This window comes from Amphiura filiformis, chromosome 12 (genome assembly GCF_039555335.1).
Source record: "Amphiura filiformis chromosome 12, Afil_fr2py, whole genome shotgun sequence".
Lineage (NCBI taxonomy): Eukaryota > Metazoa > Echinodermata > Ophiuroidea > Amphilepidida > Amphiuridae > Amphiura > Amphiura filiformis.
In genome coordinates, this window is record NC_092639.1 from 45,284,823 (window position 1) to 45,303,305 (window position 18,483).

General features: G+C 36.0%; 1 protein-coding gene across 3 annotated transcripts in view; it reads left to right on the top strand.

The window, feature by feature from the left end:
- Nucleotides 1-2,356: 2,356 nt before the first annotated feature.
- The window catches only part of LOC140166276 (L-rhamnose-binding lectin SML-like), a 60,436-nt gene continuing 44,309 nt past the window's right edge, over nucleotides 2,357-18,483 (top strand). The window contains exons 1-5 of one of the 3 annotated variants that reach the window (XM_072189685.1): nucleotides 2,364-2,483; nucleotides 4,142-4,202; nucleotides 5,002-5,277; nucleotides 7,377-7,649; nucleotides 8,410-10,065. In XM_072189685.1, the coding sequence (XP_072045786.1) occupies nucleotides 4,142-4,202; nucleotides 5,002-5,277; nucleotides 7,377-7,649; nucleotides 8,410-8,840 (1,041 nt within the window). In that variant the 5' untranslated portion in view covers nucleotides 2,364-2,483 and the 3' untranslated portion in view covers nucleotides 8,841-10,065. Of the gene's footprint in view, nucleotides 2,484-4,141; nucleotides 4,203-5,001; nucleotides 5,278-7,376; nucleotides 7,650-8,409; nucleotides 10,066-18,483 lie in introns of those variants that run through there. The other 2 variants (XM_072189686.1, XR_011860841.1) reach the window with 2 other exon arrangements.

An 18,483-nucleotide genomic window follows, 5' to 3' on the forward strand; every position in this document is an offset into this window, starting at 1 on the left:
CGATTAATAAACTGGTAGATTCTAAAATCAGAATTGTTCAGTATTGAAGTGCCATTATAATTATGCCATTATGATATGTTGCATTCAATAGTATAAGCCTACGTATACTTTAAATTTTAAATAAACTTTTTCATAACCATTTTATACTAGTATTTTGATGTAATAAATATCAGTTTAATTTCGAGTTCAACTGAATTCGTTCATCATGATTAATAACATGTTTTTATTTATCAAAAATCGACTATGGCATATAGTCTAATTTAATCTATGATAGCAGACATACACAGATGATGAGTGAAACCTGCTTGTAGTGCAGGGCGATATATTACATCTGGCACAAACATATACTGAAGGAATTGGGAACTCATATTTTTATCCTTTAGCAAAGCATTGGCTAAAGGTCTGTTTTTGTGGGTTCTTCTCGTTTTTTCTTATTTTTCAATTTCATAACATACCATCATATCCATATCCTTTGGGCCAATTTGACTATATTTAGGACCATCGTATGAGGGCACAAATGTCACATAACCATCTCGGGGTCAAATGTCATCCACGGGTCCTTATATATACTGCGCCAATAAAGTATCCTTACACTTGGAAAAATAATCACAATTTCCAAACTGAACAATATTGGGGTAAGTTTTTTTTTAATAGATGCACTACCTTATCTTCCACATTATGACACCACATTGAATCCAATGTGACTTCAAAAAGCAAAGTTGCAAGCATTTGATTAGACGAAGGTCCAGTTTTAAAAGTGACAAACTGGCCTATTCAAAACTCCACAGACTAGTCATCTGGTTTGAGAGTGGTGAATAGCAGATTTATGCGTTTGGCTTTAATTTAAAACAAAAGGAACAAAAGAAAACTGAAACAAAAGAACTAAAAAATAAAATGTTATGTAAAGTTATGAAAAGTACAGAGAAGTAAAAACTTAAATTAAAACTGCTTTAAATAACGCTTCATTGAAGAAACTGTGTTGTCTCTTTGTTGCGGCTTGTTGGAATCTTTTTTGCGCCTTGTATAGGCCAGTTTGTCACTTTTAAAACTGGACCTTCGTCTATTCAATTGCTTGTAACTTTACTTATTGAGGTCACATTGGATTCAATGTGGTGTCATAATGTGCATGATTTTGAAATTATGATTATTTTTCCAAGTGTAAGGATACTTCATTGGCGCAGTATATATATAGTGTAAAGCAGTTTTGCAATGAAACTCATTTACCCTATTTCTAAAAAACATCTTTAAAATCAGAGTTGAGCCCATCTGTTGGTATGGTATTATGTATCTTGATTAATGCTTTCAAAATCAAAAAGAAAAATTTAAATATCTCATTTACTTTTTTAATTATGATTTTTTAATTAAATTCGTCAAAATGTCATTTTCGGCCATTTTTTGAGTATTTCCGAAGTAACATCTTTTGTTAATTAAAATTACATTTTTCAAACATGGTGACCCAAAAACAGCTAATTTTGGTTTTGAAAGTTGAAGACTATTGAATGCTACCATAAAACATCAAAAAAGTAAAACAATCTTATTTTTCGGAGATTTTATAGCCGTTATAAGTCCGAATTTCCGGAAATTCCCGAAGATTTCCGAAAGGGAAAATTTACAATATCTCAGGAACGGAAGGTGGTATGAAAGTCAAACAAGCACCAAAATGTGTATTTTTATCAGCACTATAACTTAACATCAAAAACTCAATTTTGAAAAAATGGTCCCTAAGCAGTTTTGCAATTCAACTCTTCATAGTACGATGATGTCACTTGATCACTAAAACCATTGACTGATGGCACAAATGTCACGTAAACATTTCGAGGCCAAAAGCCATATAAAAATCATTATTGCCGAAAATTTGATTTCTTGTGTTTTTCACTAAAATGCTACTCCTTTTGCTAATGGCACAAATGTCATAAAAGGTCATTGTCTCCCAAAGTGTAAAAGGTTAAAATCCAGAAAAAAATATTGTGTCAAACGATTCAACGTTCTAGCCCCAGTTGGGCGCAGGAAATCAAAAAAGGCATCCAGGATAGTTAAATACAGAGTATATGTGGGAGTGTGTATTAGGGTGGTTGGGGCTTGTTATGTATCTGTTATATGTTATCTGTGTTAGAGCAAATGTAAGTGTTCACAGGAGAAGAGAAACAAAATATATGCAGACGTGACAATTTACCTTCCGGAAATCAGAACATCAAACACGTGACATATTTTGTTTCCTGTTTTTTGTTTGTTACATCCTGTGCATTAGAATGTGCCATCTGGTTATAGTGTACGTCACTCTCAGTGACTGTAAAGATCTGGCCAATGGGGTGATTAGTTTCACGTATACTGTTTGGTAAGAAAGAACGACCCATCTTATTGGTCAAAAGTTTGAAGTAAATTATTTCCGGTTTCAATTCTGCATAAGTATCACTGCATAGAACCAGCTTCAGTTCAGTTGGGACATTTTTGTTTTTGACGAAGCATCTGAATCATTTGTTACGGTAAGTGTAAATTGTATTATTTTGGTAATTTATTTCATTTTTTCGAGAGGGAATCATCATATTTAAATGTTATTCATAGCCATCAAATGTTTGCTTTAACTCCACGATATGTTTGACTGCTTCTTGAAAACAACTTAAGGAATCGGATAGCAACGATTGCACAGTAATTTTTGTGGGACTTGAGAGCACACCAGACACACCAAATTGCATTTTGAATACGCGGAATGTCCTTCTCATATCACATAATTTGGATTTTTTGGATTTCGTGATATAATAGAAATATTATGGTGGCTGAGTGTCACCGTTTTCTACATTTTACTTTATGATATAGGCCTAATGAATACCGAGCTACAAGAGGTGTGTGATTGGTTAAAGTGCAATAAATTATCCCTAAATGCTTAAAAACCCAACTTAATGTTAATCGGGACCTCCTAATAAATGTTCAAATTAATCGTTCTATTGAATTAGATGGTTGTAACTTATCTCGAGATTCTGATGTAAAATTTCTTGGCATAACTATAGATGAAAATTTGGCATAGAAGCCCCAAATAAATAATGTTAACAAAACATGTTTCAGAAACCTGTTCGTTCCATATAAGGTTAACACTTCTTTACTTACCGGAAAATTTATTGTACCAATTATATTGCTCGTTTATTTTACCTTATTTGTCATATGGAATAGTGTTGTGGGGAAAAGCTTCTAACGAATATGTAATGAGAATACCCAAGCTTCTAAAGAGAGCTCTTAGAATCCGGACTTAGAATAATCTCGAACAGTTTGAAAAGTATAACTCATTGAACATCTTTGAAATGTATGACAAAGAAGTGGGTATTTCATGTATAAGAATGGTTTACTTCCACAGTCATTTGATCGTGTTTTCACTAATTTAGAAAGCGTGATATGATTTATGATACAAGATATAAAACAAATTACCTGAAATTTACAAAATGAAAACTGTCCTCACCATAGGGCCAATCGCCCAGCAAAATATCAAAAACGTTCTCTAGTCCGAAAAAGGGGTTCGATAGTCCGAAGGTGCGTAGTCCGAAGGTGCGCTAGTCAGAAGGTTCGCTAGTCCGAATTTTGAATTAGGTTCGCTATATTCTGTATACCATCCTTGAGTCAGTAATTTAGGTATTGTTTTTATTGTATCTCTAAATGTAATGACAAGAAGTATATGAAAGTATACATTTTCAGAAAGAAAATGATACAACGAAGCCAAATAGCATAACAGATTCCTGCAAAAATTATGGGTATGGGTACGGGTCCGAAGCCAAAATAGCGCGCGATTACTGGTACGGCTAGTACGGTTTCGATTCGGAGCCATGAATACAGGTACGAAAATTGGGGTTTGAGTACGGGTACGGGTCTTCGTTGTAATGCTTGGGGTGGGGGGGGGGGGGTGAGGGTTGAGGAACACAAGTTTGACACCATTGAGATGATTATCTGTACCCTGTACACGTTCTAGTTCAATCGCCTAAAAAACATCATCGAAGGTCAACAAATTTTGGCGGATTCATGCTCAACGGCATATTTGGCCATGGAAATTAACAACTCATTAAAATAATGGGTAATTCGCAGTCACAATCTTTGGATATCCAAGAACTTTGAAAGTTTAGGCCTCCATTATTACATTGTTTTCAACCTTATTTTTCAGATGAATTTTGTATCGCTAATGTGCATAATAGGCTTGGCAGGGTTTACTATAGCCACAGAAGGTATGTATCTTTAAAGTTCACTTCATGCGTTTCAGTTGCTATGCTTTATGCATTCATTCATTCATTCATTCATTCATTCATTCATTCATTTATTCATTCATTCATTTATTCATTCGGTGTAAGTGCATCTAGGATAATGGTATATACACATACACTGCTTAGAGATCTTTGTCATATGCCTGTAGAGCCAATTGTCACAGTTAATCCATAGACTACTGTCAAATCAGTGTTAAACCACAAGTCACCCCCTAATAGCCAACCACTATGACCATATGTTCAGATATATCAATAAATATTGCCCCGATCAATTGCCACTCTTTCCTTAAGTAGAAAAGACCAAACTCTTGAATTCACAAACCGGAAGTGCCAATTGCTGAAAAGCACGATATTTTTGTAATGTCACCACCCGGGGTCACCACATGGACTAGAACACTAACAATACATTATGCAATGTTCAATCCTATTTCCGCTTTTTTTCTGGTAATTTTTATTCTATAAACTGTATAAAAGGGAGCTATTTTACATATATTAATTTAGCAAAGTTATTCCATACATCTCATGATAAAAAGTTTTTGGAAAATGTCCTTGCTATTTGTTTTAATGCCATTATACCAATGTTTACCCCATGTTAAGATAAATAGCGCCATCAGTGTTCATCTTTCCTTTCAAATGACGTAGTTTTACATGCTATCAAACAACCGTGACATGTGTGCATTTCTAACTGGAGATACATCACTTTGATGTAAGATTTCCAGGTTTTGATATATTTTCTCTTCTTTTATAATTTATTTTCAAACAGATAATTATGTCTGTGAACATGAAACCTTTCACATTAAATGTGCAGTTGGTCAAATGATCTCTGTTTCATCGGCGGTATATGGCCGTCAAAAATCCAATGTGTGTACAAATGGGCCCAACCCTCAAACAAATAACTGTGCCGCTGTTAATTCACTGAAACTTGTTCAAGACCAATGTGAGGGACGTGAAACATGTGACATCCAGGCAAGCAATGGTGTATTTCAGGATCCATGTGTAGGAACTTTCAAATATCTGGAGATAGTGTATTCGTGTAAAGGTAAGACAACAAGTTTAGAGCTGTTTCTTCTGAAATAAATAAATGTTTCCTATATTATGGGGAAAACACTTCTGATTCGCTTATTATATTTCAAATCTCTGTTAATGTTTAAATATCTACACGATGTGGCTCCAGTACCTAATTATCAATAGGTTTCCTTATGCATTTGAAAAACATAATGATAATACCAGACAAGCTCTGATGCCTTTCACGAATGATTATTCTAGTATGTGGTGGTGAGATTCTGTCATATGTTCTACAACAGGAGAGGGTTTGCGGCTAGGGGTAGTTGACTTGTACTCCTTCGGTCTATCCCCGAGTTGGCTACCTGTCTGACGGGTCTATGTACGGACTTGTACACTCACGCAGGGAATCTCGTAAACCACACCTGATTTTTTTTCTCTTAGATCCTTAGATTACACTAACAGTTTACCCTATTGTCTTGATTGTGTGGTCTGAAAATTTTAGGAAGATTGTGCGATAACCCCTCTATAATAGGGTTAAGTGATAGAGGTGAATGATTTCCTACCCTCTACCCGCGGGGATTGGCACCGGTGGGGACGAATATTTCAACGCTTATCCTATCTTTGGCTAAATCAAAAGTAAGGTTGCGATGTCCCAATGGTAAAGCGGACTTAATATGCTCATCTTCCTTTGCCCTTTCATCGGTACATTAAGGCACTTAGTATGTGAGCGATACATGACCCTGCACTTCTTAGATCGCCTTGATTAGAGTTCGAAGCCCTGTCATCAACAGAGGGCAGTAAACCCGCGGGAAAGAATGACCCAATGTCTGATGAACCACGCTAAGCTGGTCAGTAACCATGTAATAAGCTCGTTTCCGGCAAAAATTGACAAGCAACTTTCACAAATTTCTAGATACAGTCAAGGTCGTGCGATAAATTTAAACCAGTTGCCGAGACCATTTGTTAACCATTTCTTTTTTAAAGAGCAATAATTAATCATGAATATTACTGTCATGTTGATGACCTCATAGTTATTCGCATTGTGTTCATTTTTCAATTTTGAAACATTTAACGCTAAAAAGGCACACAAAATCAATCAGAAATAATTTTCTTTATTTCATCTGAGATTTCTTGCCGAAATTCTAGCACCAGACAATCGCTTTTTTCAAGATACAGCTTTAATAAGTGATATATGTTACTTCTGTATAATTCTCATAATTTGTATTAGCATACATTTAAATGCACGTTTATGTGGTATTTTTGATATCCAATTTTAACGATAAAACAGATTGCCTTCAGGACATGTACGATACACATGTGTGTATTTCTAACTGGACAGTGTACTTCGGTTATATTTAAAAATGCGCTTTTGATAAATACGCATGTGACCACCTGCGTGCTGCCATAACAGCTTGTATACACTATACAGTAAGTCTCGAAGTGACCTTCTACATAGCGGAATGCAAAGGTGGATCAACATGAGACTACTATGCAGCAAAATTGTCTATTTTGTTCAATTTTGTGATTACATTGTAAACGTTTCCGTCGTTGAATATTTTTTATACTTTCAAAATGTAGTTTTTGATAACATATGTGACCGTACAGCACGAATGAGCCGTAAATGTCCTCAATTGTATTCTGAGTTACAGTGTAAAATGGGCATGAAGGTCGTATTCATAGGTATTTCAATTTGGTGCTACGTGTACCTCATTTAATGAGGTACACGTAGCACCAAATTGAAATACCTATGAATATGACCTTCATGCCCATTTTACACTGTAAGTCAGAATACAATTGAGGACATTTACGGCTCATTCGTGCTGTACGGTCACATATTACAAATTCGGAATCCCACATGTTTAATAACTTTGTTTGCTATTCATTAATAATTAAATTTGATAATATTTATCTACAGAGTTCCTATCCTTTTCTGTATAGTGGCCAATGCATGAGGATTTGGTCACGCTTGTTGGTCTTGGTATGTCATGCCCATGGGTCACGTGCGCATTTATAAAAAAAACGCATTTATAAATATACTCGAAGTACACTGTTTATTTTATAATTTATTTTCAATAATGAAAGTTTTCTCCAACTATGTCTTCCTTTTGTTTCGCTTTTCAAATGCTGAAATAGATTATGTCTGTGAACATGATACCCTTCACCTTGAATGTGCCGTTGGTCAAACGATCTCTGTTTCATCGGCGTTATATGGCCGTCAAAAATCCAATGTGTGTACAAATGGGCCCAACCCTCAAACAAATAACTGTGCCGCTGTTAATTCACTGAAACTTGTTCAAGACCAATGTGAGGGACACGAGACATGTGACATCCAGGCGAGCAATGGTGTATTTGGTGATCCATGTGTAGGAACTTTCAAATATTTGGAGATAGAATATTCGTGTGAAGGTAAGACCACAAGTTTAGAGCTGTTTCTTCTGAAATGTTTCCTACATGGGGAATCACTTGTGAATCGGTAAATGTATTTCAAATCTAAGTTTAAATGTCTAAAAGATATTTCACCACACACTAGTACAAATTTAAAGTGAGAATTCTTTCAAAGCGATGAAAATTGAACACAACTATGAGAATTGAATATTTTCTCATGAAATGAAATTTCTCATCAAAATGAATGAGAAATATTAATTGACGTGTCAACTACCTGTCACATTGTTTTAAAGGAGAAGATTTAACACGATATCACGATGTGACTGGTTGTTAACAGGTTAATTGGTTTTTTAAATTTATTTCGAGGAGAAAGTTTCATAGAAATAAGACAATTTTCAGTTCTTATAGTTTTGTCCAATTCTTGAAAGTTTTGAAAGAATTCTCATTTTCAATTTCCACTAGTGACAGTACCTTATCAATATGAAAAAAAAAGATAATTAATATGATAATACCAGGCAAGTTACGGCAAATGTATTGACTCTACCGTCTTGTGTGAATGGTTATGGTTGTGGTTTTGAGATGCTGTCTTGTGTTTTGCTACAGTAGCGGGTTTGCGGCTAGGGCAGTTGAATTGTACTCCTTCAGTCTATCCCCGAGTTGGCTACCTTTTTAGCTGATACCGGTATACGAACTTGTTCTCTCACCGCAGAGAACCTCGTAAACCACACTTGAATTTTTTATCTGTTAAAAGACATTTCCTGTTTATTATTTCTCGTTTTAGATGCAGATACACCAGAGTGCGATGCGGCGTGTCCACAAGTGTGGACTTCTTACAATGGCGCGTGCTATCTGTATAACGGGAAAAAGGTCAACTGGGCAACCGCTAAACGTGAATGCGCAAGTCTCGGCGCAGATCTAGTTAGTCATGTTGTCCGAGATGGCGATGAGCATAGGTTCCTTGGTGAATATATTGCTATGGCAAGCGGTGGGAAGGGTAAGAACAAGTTAATTACTGCGTGGATTGATCTCAATGATCAGGACCAGGAAGGCAACTTCGTTTGGCATGATGGTGAAGCACATGAAGGCGTTGTAGACCAGAAGAAGCAAAAGAAGAAGCGTGACTGCGTTGTCATTAAGAAAGGGGCTTTCTTACATGAAAAATGCGCAAGTAAGCGGGCTTTCTTGTGCAAGCAACATCTAATCCAAATATGAGTTATTCGGCGTATACGTCGTCAAGGTTAGAGTAGATGGGCTGTACGGATGACTGACTGTCCTTATCCTATTTTTGTGCGAGTATGAGAGTTCACAGTTTATCCAATAGATATCATGACGAGACATTGTGACGTCATCCGTACAGTGCGTCCAATCCACCTCTTACCCAAAGGTCGTATATATCTTAAAGTGCATGTTTTAAGTACCAATAGCAATCAAATGATGGACATGTGTCCAAATTATAAAAGTAATATAATAAAAAATGAAATAAAATAAAGTAAGGAATACTAGTAGTTAAAACATTTAAAGCCGCAGGCATCTTCTCTTGACGCTTCTGTGGCAAGTACATTATTTTCTCCGATTGCATTTAGAGATTGGAATAATTATGATTTTGAAATTCTGCTTATGAGGAAGAAATGTAATATTATTAGTGTTTGGAAAGACATAACCCACCACTTATTGCAACAGAATCCATTGAATCGCAATTCATTTCAGAAAAGCATAGTAAAGAACATATCAAAACTCCCCCGAAAGTCCAAGAAGAGGGACAATGCTTAATTTGCATAAATCGAATTTGCATAAATGCAAGTGGTGTGAAATTTTAAAGTTGGTCAACTCGGATAAAAATTATTGGTATTGGTATTGGTTTCAAGCAGAAATCTGGAATTAAGGCAATGTTCCACTAATTGGGTTTTCTGGGACATTTGATACCGTTTTTGTGTTAGGTTTGGGAGATGTTGCAATAAATGTGCTATAATCATGATTATGCTTAAAGACACTGTCAGTGATCCTAGTAAAAACATACAAAACTAATAATATTGTAGGAATAGCCCCATACCCTAAAGGGTATTTGTTTATATACTCATAAAATATTACAAAAAGGTAAACAAAATGAAACTGCATTCAATTTCATATAAATGTATTTTACTCTAATTAAGTTGTTTCACATGCAGGATATGTCAATACACTCATTTTTATACAAATGTTTCATGCTTGTTTAGATTATCTGATTTACCAAATCACTCATAAGTGCCGTTTAAGCAGAGGGACATAAAAAGATAGATGCCTGCGCCTTTAAATAGTAGTATCATATTCTAAATTATAAGATAGAAAGAACGACGGAAAAAGAAAGTACGAAAATAAATGTGTAGGAAAGGAAAGAACAAGGCCAGGAAATAACAAATGTTTGAAAAGGACAGTACGTATTAAAAATAACCCAAAATGATACCAACGTGTACAGTACTCTGTTATTGAAGTTTATGAACTATTTCAATTAAGGATTATCAAAATCCTTGTCCGGCAATCACAACATTATGTCTTATATGTTAGAAAAATAATTATCAAGCACGAATCACGTGGTTTTATTTAAAACAAACTCATATTAACCATAAAAACGAATAAAACAGCAATCCCTCAACACGCGATATTCGAAATTCCCGCGCCGAAATGTTCTAGAGCAATGACGTCATGGTTATATGTGCTCATGTGTCGTCAGGCTTCATTGAATTATTGGGACGTCATTGCTCTAGACAATTTCGGCGCGGGAATTTTGAATATCGCGTGTTGTGAGATGGCTGTTTTTATTCGTTTTTATGGTTAATATGAGTTTGTTTTAAATAAAACCATGTGATTCGTGCTTGATAATTATTTTTCTAATAAGACATAATGTATGTACGAAGGGAATAGGTCCAACTATTATTATGATCCATTTTATTTCTAAAAAAAGCATTATGATTAAATTTGAGCGGTACATACGAGCAGATTGTCCATTGGTTTGTGTGTTAGATCTCGTTTTATAATTATAACAAAAGAGGTTGCGATTTACATACATGTAGCATCTTTGACTTCCACCCCTAACGCGAAGACAATTGTGACACCTCTGTAAGGGTGTGTGTACAGCATGCTGGTGCTCGCAATCGCTTAGGACGTTACCCCTTAGGCCAAAAAAAAATTGTTTGTTTGTCCTCCACAGCTTTGAAAGAGGACGTGCGGGCGGGCGGATTTTTGGGGTTTTTTTTTTCGGATTTGGCGTATTTCTGGACCTTGCTAGAGCTAAATGCTACAATCATTCATGGTGACTTTAAAAAAACCATTTTGTTTCTTTAATATGCAGTTTAAAGTTATAATTTGTGTTCATGCCATAGTCTTTTAATGATTTGGTGGACTTTAAAAAAATTTTTCAACCATGAAAGAGGTCCAGAGATACTCCAAATCTGGAAAAAAAATTGAATTTTACTTATTTTTTATATAAAAAAAAAAATTGAAAAAAAAATATTGGTCAGGCCTTCATCCGAGGAGCGGGCGGTGGAGGACAAACAAACAACTTTTTTGGCCTTAAGAAGACATGGAAAAATTTGATTTAGTGGGTAAAGAAGGCATGTGAATTTAAGGTGGGTGCCGTTAATTTCTGCGATAGCCCAATAGAGAGATGTTCCACACGTCTTGCGTGGACCATGCGTTTATACGGCATTCGTACCATATCGCTTGTTTCGGTTCCAACTGGATTGTGTGCTTCCTTACGACGGAGTACAAGGCAACTGGGACGGAGACCAACATCTGGCCTGTTCATAGGAGGACGACAAACATGAAATTAAATTTAGTGGTGTCTGGGTCTTATGTCTTTATTCAATATAGCCTGCTTTTGATTAGCCTCGGTTCGAGGCGTTAGGGACTAGGATAGTATTTTTTTTTTTTTTTTTTTTTTTTTCATTTTTCATTTTTTCTTTTTGCTTCTCGATTTATTTTTATTCTGGTATCTGTAAGTGTTGTCCACCTACCTCTGCTCTATACATGCTATAAAGTATATCCAATTGCCAGTGGACCTGCTTGTCATGATCCCAATTTTCATCACTTAAACTGCTCTGAACTACAAGAAGTTCACAATCTATTACAGGCTCCATTTTGCTGGCTGCCTCCAACAGGTTGATAGCAGTTGAAAATTGGGGTCAGCAATTTTCTCTATTATTGTAGTCACATCCATCCCTTTCTTAAATCATGACAAGCAGGACCCTGGCGATTGGATATACTTTATAGATCAGAGGTACGGTAGGTGGACAACACTTACAGAGATCAGAATAAAAATAAATTGAAGCAAAAAAAAAAGAAGAAAAATGAATGAATAAATAAATCAAGAAGCAAAAAAAAATACTATCCTAGCGCCCTAACGCCTCGAACCGAGGCTAGCTTTTGATTATAACTATAAACCAGGGTTAACTTGCCACTTAAATTTAATTGTATTTCATTACTTCCTAAATATCATGGTTTCCATAAAACAAATATTTCTGAAGATGAAGGACCACTACATACATATATCATGACTTTATTTTTAAAGTCACACTTTTTCGTGGGGAAAATTAGTCGCATGACTGTAAAATTCAATATCGTTCGTGCGTTACTCAGTCGGTTTGTATCAAATATGCAAATCGCAATCTTTTTTTTTAACACGCAATTTTTTTGAAAAATCTTTACGTATAAACAACACGTATGAATGAAATGAAATTTTCACACCTCACTGTTGCTTACTTATACTAGTGCTTTCGTACACACAAAATATCCTTGACTGTCTTATAATGTAAAACGAAAAAAATGTATGCATTTTCTACGTAATCCGCACGTTTATTTCGTACGTGCAGAATCTTCAATACTGGCTAAGGGTCGTTTTATCTTTTCAGTTTCCGTAAGTCTATTGTTCAGATACGAAAACGCAAGGGATTAAGTAAGTTTACTGTAATCTGACTTCATTGTTAACTTTGAAGTACTGTTACTAGTCGTACTGGACTCAAGGCCAAAAATATCTTTTACCCGAACTCACACGAATGCGCAACACAAATACACTGTTTGATTAAGCTAACAAAATCTAAGTCTTTAATTGAAAACAAAGTATGATTGGTACATATAAGAACAATTGCATATAATAAACTCACACAATCACAGTTTTATTCTATCAGTACTTAACCAGCGGGTTTCTTGTTGGTGATCCTAGAGTTCGTGCAATGTTCTGGACGACTGATGTAATATATCCCTATTCACTTGTCCTGCGAAAATCAGCGAAGTCCAGTGTACACTTGCGTTTATAAATATCCTTGCGTATGAAATCCTCACACGGAAAAGATCTTCTTGCGCTGCTTTCTCCAAAATATATCTCCTTGCTCTGCTTTCTCCAAATATTTAACTCCTTGCGCTGCTTTCTCCAAAAATGGCGTTTCTTTCACCAATCACTCTTTCTCCAGCTCCGCTGTATTTGACAGATGCGTGGCCTTCATAAACCCAGCAAACTCCAGCAATCTGACAGAAGAACTTTAATCCTTTGATGAGGAAGAGCACATTTGTGTGCTCGCTATCTCCTTCGTTGCTGTATTAAAATAAAATCAATTATTGGCTATATAACTGGTTAAAATGTACTTCTTTTTTGAAGCACGAAGATCATCACACACATGTGGAGTTTTGCAATCTCCCATGACATTCTGTAAAATCCAAATCCAAGCCTCCAGCTTTTATACCAGTACTCATGCAAAACCCATCATCTATTAATAAACCACCACTTCATTCACATCTTCACAGATGATGCAAGCTTGGGATTTCCCAAGATTAATTATACACATTAACCTTTCTCATTACATCACTTGCTGTTTTTTTCTCTGTGGTGCACTGAACCGCGAATTAATAGGGACGTAAAATTTAGACTCTTCTTTTGTCTAGATTAGCACCCAACCTCTCATCTCAAGATTTTATGTCAAAAATTAACATAACTTACCAAAACGAAAACTGAAATTCACGAGCTTCAAATTATTAGTAACTAAAAAAAGGTTAGAATAAAAGATTGGTGACACCTGGGAGGCTACCACTTCATAATAACAATGACTTACAAAAACGGTTACGGATACGGAAACAGAAACTGAAAAGATAAAACGACGGCATGTAGGCGACATTGCTCTGTCACAGGAGTTTAATTTTGATATGGTGGCGATCACTTCGACAGCGAATTGGTGATCACTTCGACATCTTAGGAATTATTTCATTGTTACTGGTTGATTGATACATGAAAAGTATACTATGCTTTCAAAAGCACACGAGTGACGTGCAATAAACAAGCTAACAATATAAGGTTAGGTATTTTGGTTCAAAAATCCAAAAATTACTAACAGGTGTTAAACTTTCGCCATCTTGGCTGATGGCTTCTTCAGAATGACCACTGGGGATCCACTTTCCCGCGGGATTGGCAGCTACTTCTGGCGATTTCGCATACCTCGGTTGCTTAGTTCTTATAAGTGGATCGTATACGTGATCAAGAGAGTAACAACCGATGTCCCGATTGAGTGTTTCGTTCCCCATCCGTCTAATCCAAATAAAAAATGCTTCTCTGATAAATCTTGTTTGTTGATTTCATCTTTCTCAAATAGTTTAGGGTCTTCCCAGTTGATCACATGATTTGCTGTTGCGATTTCGTCGGTTATAGCATATCTTTCTTATTGTCTTTAAGTCGCACTCCAAGAGATCGTCCTGTCTCGCCAACGTAAGACAGCGACAACACCTGGTAAATAATTATATTGTACAGACAGGGAAAAAGCGCAGCACGGTGATTTATAGTGCGCTATACTCACAGGCACAACGCCTAGACGTTGACCCACAAGCCTCAGCACACTTTACAGGTTGTCGCTGACCATTACGGCCCCACATCATTCCATAAACCATTAAACAACAATTCAGGGACTTTGCTGCTTCAAGAGCATACACCTAGATATTCCACAAATAACCTTCAGCTGGAGTTCCTCGAGTTTCGTACGGGAAACTAAATCAATACACGTGAATTCCTGAACGATTAAACCACATGGTGGCAATGAGATAATTTGAAGAGACCGCTCGCGCTCTTGTCCTTTCCAGGTGGGCTAGGGGAATTGGGCTACCCGAGTTGTGCATGGCATAGAGTGGTGTATCTGCTATTTGATATCCCTACGATAGATATATGGTTTGTTTAATATGGTTTGTTTGACTATTTCAAAAGTTGATTTAACCCCTGCAAATAATTATGCTCAATGTTGACAAAAACACCCAAAATATGAAGTTTCAAAAACGCATAAATTTGTTACAAATATTAATCATGTTGGTGCAAGAATGGTGTTCGCATGGAGTAACATACACTTTTCAAGTTAGATTTTTGCGCCAACAAGATCCCAACAAAATTACTTCATGAATTTAAGAAAAGGCCAAAGTTCAATGAGTATAGGTTGTTGTACGGCGCAAAATGCACTTTTTCGAGCCCTTTTAGATCTATGTGCCAACAAGATCCCAACAAAGTTACTTCGTGTTTAATTTGTTTATATTTGTTGGATGCACTCAAACAAGTATCAGTTGAAAATAATTGGGATTATGTTGTCGCATGAATTTGAGAAAGGTCAAAGTTCCGTTTCGGAAATGCGACATTTTCACACAGCACGAGTCGAATGGTGAGGTGTCCAGGGGCAATGTCCTAGGCGGGGTCGAGGAAGCAAAGCCCTCGGAAGCTACAGTTTTTTGAGGTGGAAATCTACATGACCACCTTTCAATAAATAAAAAGTCATGTGACCACCTTTTTTGCCTGAACAAAATAATATGACGCCCCATGATTTCTCCTGGTCCCTCCTCCCTTTCACTAGTGAGCCTGTTGTATGCAACGACTGTGGCACTTGCTTGTGTAGCTTAAGCCTCGTCATTCATAAGCTTAACTTCAACCCACCAAAGTTGGGTGTCAAGTCCATGACCTCAGAGCACACCAATCTAGACAGAATTTAACATTCACAGAGTTATATATCAGGAGTGCTTATCTTAAAATGAATAAAGATAAGCTTCAAAGGTGACAATTCATCTGTTGCTCTTTAAAGTGGTGCCATTTGGTTATTGGAATTCATTATCTGGGCCACATATTCCTAGAAACATATCATACAATAATTTGAAATAAACTAATGAGAAATTATATATCTTTGAAAATGGGTAACGAAGCTTCAGACCACACTGCAAATAAAATAGTCTGACATTCCAGACATCTATACAACTTACCGTCTATACTTCCTATTCCAAGAACGCGCATCTGCTGGCCTATGGTCGTTTTTCTTGACTAAGTCATTCATCAAAGTGCTCACAACATTAGATTCAAATGTTGTGTCTGTCCATGATTTCCATTCAATTGTCTCCACCTGTTTGTCTTACTTCGATATTACATGATGCAATCATGACTACAGTAGAATTCACCACGACCTTTGCAGGACTTAAACCCTATTAAAAGCTATTAAACCAAGATAACACTCATTGAAAACAGCTCAACTGATTAAATCAGATCTTCTCTGGTTAAATACACACTACACATGTTTCTGTTTTACCTGTGCGGTATCGCAATGAGCTGGTATTATAGTTTCAGTTGGGTAACCGATTATAAAGCAAACGCAAGGTAACAATACTATGTAGGCCTTTGTTCACGAAATGAGGCAATAGTCTGCTTATTGTTAACCAGCATTCTTGAAAATGAGAAACATAATGCTTGTTGACTTAACACGGTTTGGAAATAATTTCTTCATATTTTTGGTGTTATCTGTTGTTTACATATCCTTCTTAAAACACAAAAGTGCGAATATTTCCAAACACCTAAATTAGCTAAAAATTTAGGACATGTTACAAAACTATATTTTCTAGAATTTCAGAGAATACTTTAAATATTGGCCGGTTATTTTTCACACAGTGACGTTAACTAGGCAATGTCCTATTACCTATAACATACACTAAAACACCAAAGTGCGAATATTTCCAAACAGCTACATTAGCTAAAAATTTAGGACATGTTACAACACAATATTTTCTAGAATTTCAGAGAATACTTTAAATATTGGCCGGTTATTTTTCACACAGTGACGTTAACTAGGCAATATCATATACTTCTAACATACACTATTTGTAGAGGTCACGCGTCAATGGTGAGAGCACTGTGTATTGTGTATAGGAAAACGGACAGTAACTGCAGTATGAAGCATAATTGCAGTGATTCGTATCATATAAAGCCATAATGTACGATCTTATAATATGAAATTAGTTTATTTTTTTCAAACCTGATTTTTTTGGCATATTTGTAATGTTTACACATTTCCCAACTTACACCTAAATGGAATCAGCCAAATTTGTTGTGTTTGTAGTTCAACAGAGCAATTTTGACATAACATCATAGAACTCCATGTTAAACAACAAAAATAGCCAATGGGATGTCTTTCACTTTCCCTCGTTATTTAAGCTTATAATGGACAGGTAAAGAATAACAAAATTAAAATTTGACGGATGTCGTACATTAAGGCTTTAATATGTAACATATTGATTTCAAATGCGTTTAATTCCATTATCATATTAACGTATAACACGCATACTAGTACAATAATCACTTGTATGTGTGCCCACTCATTGCAAACGCATGTGTGCTTATTGCATTGGTTGTGTTCTTATTGTGGACCTAGCCGTCTATCACGTGACCAGTCCAGCGGGTCAATTGCCTGATGAAGTCTGGTGTGGGGTTCCAGACGCAAGGTAACAAAGTTAAGTTCCAGTATTAGATTTAAGAACATTCACTCATTAGACTTAAGAAGTGTTCATAAATACTTTGGTGGGGTTGTTGAAAAATCTCCCTGCGGTTTGAAAAAAATACCCCTTTTGACCTCCCCTTTACTCTTCTGGGAAGTGAAAGGGGTAAATGGTGGCAGGTTCTGGATTTCCCCAGCTGACTTTACACAATACTCCCTGTCTTCATTTTTGTTTTACAATCTCCCCTCTCTATGATGTACTGTGGGAGAAATTGTTTCTGTCCTCGCTGAGTTAGCCTTATTGGTAAATGGTCTCGTAGCACCCAAAGTAAGAGTGTAGGTACAAAAGGACGCCCCTTTTTGGTCATAATCAAGGTGCATGTTCAGCCTCTTTAAAATGGCTATTGTTAACATGTGTGATTCGCGCGCAAATGTTACTTTTATCGATAGTTTATGTATGGCCATAAAAAACGGTCGATTCGTCGCCTCTTCTCATATGCTCCACTTGCCCCTAGCAATGCCCCTTGGTATCCCCTTGCTCAGCAATAATAAATGATAGATCTCGAATGTTACAAAACGGACAATTATAATTGTAATTAAACCCATGACGTGACAAATTTATTCTATAAGTACGTATTAGTGAACATTATAAAGATGATGTATGCTCTTCATTTCATTTCATTTTATTTTCTTATACGAAGTATTTTGTGTTGGTACATCCGTTTTGTGACATTTGGTCGATAATGTTTGCTGTATATAAATAGTATGTTAATTTATGGAAGAACATATCGTCTTCAAAATGCGGATGAGGCCGTTGAAATATTGTTTCTTTAGCATGTTGCTGCGATCAAAAATACATTTATCAAAATCAAACTCAAGAACGGTCCATCAGATAATTTCACATCATACTTGCATTGTAACTGTTTTAAGGGATCTAGAATGAGCGTTTATTGCGTTTCGACAGTATTTTTTAGTGGGACATGAGAGCACCTCAGACCTATCGAATTGCATTCTGAATACGAAGCATGTCTTTCTGATATCAAATAATTTTCATTTTTGAAAATCACAATATAATACAAATTTTATGACAAATTATAAAAATTTGATATTTT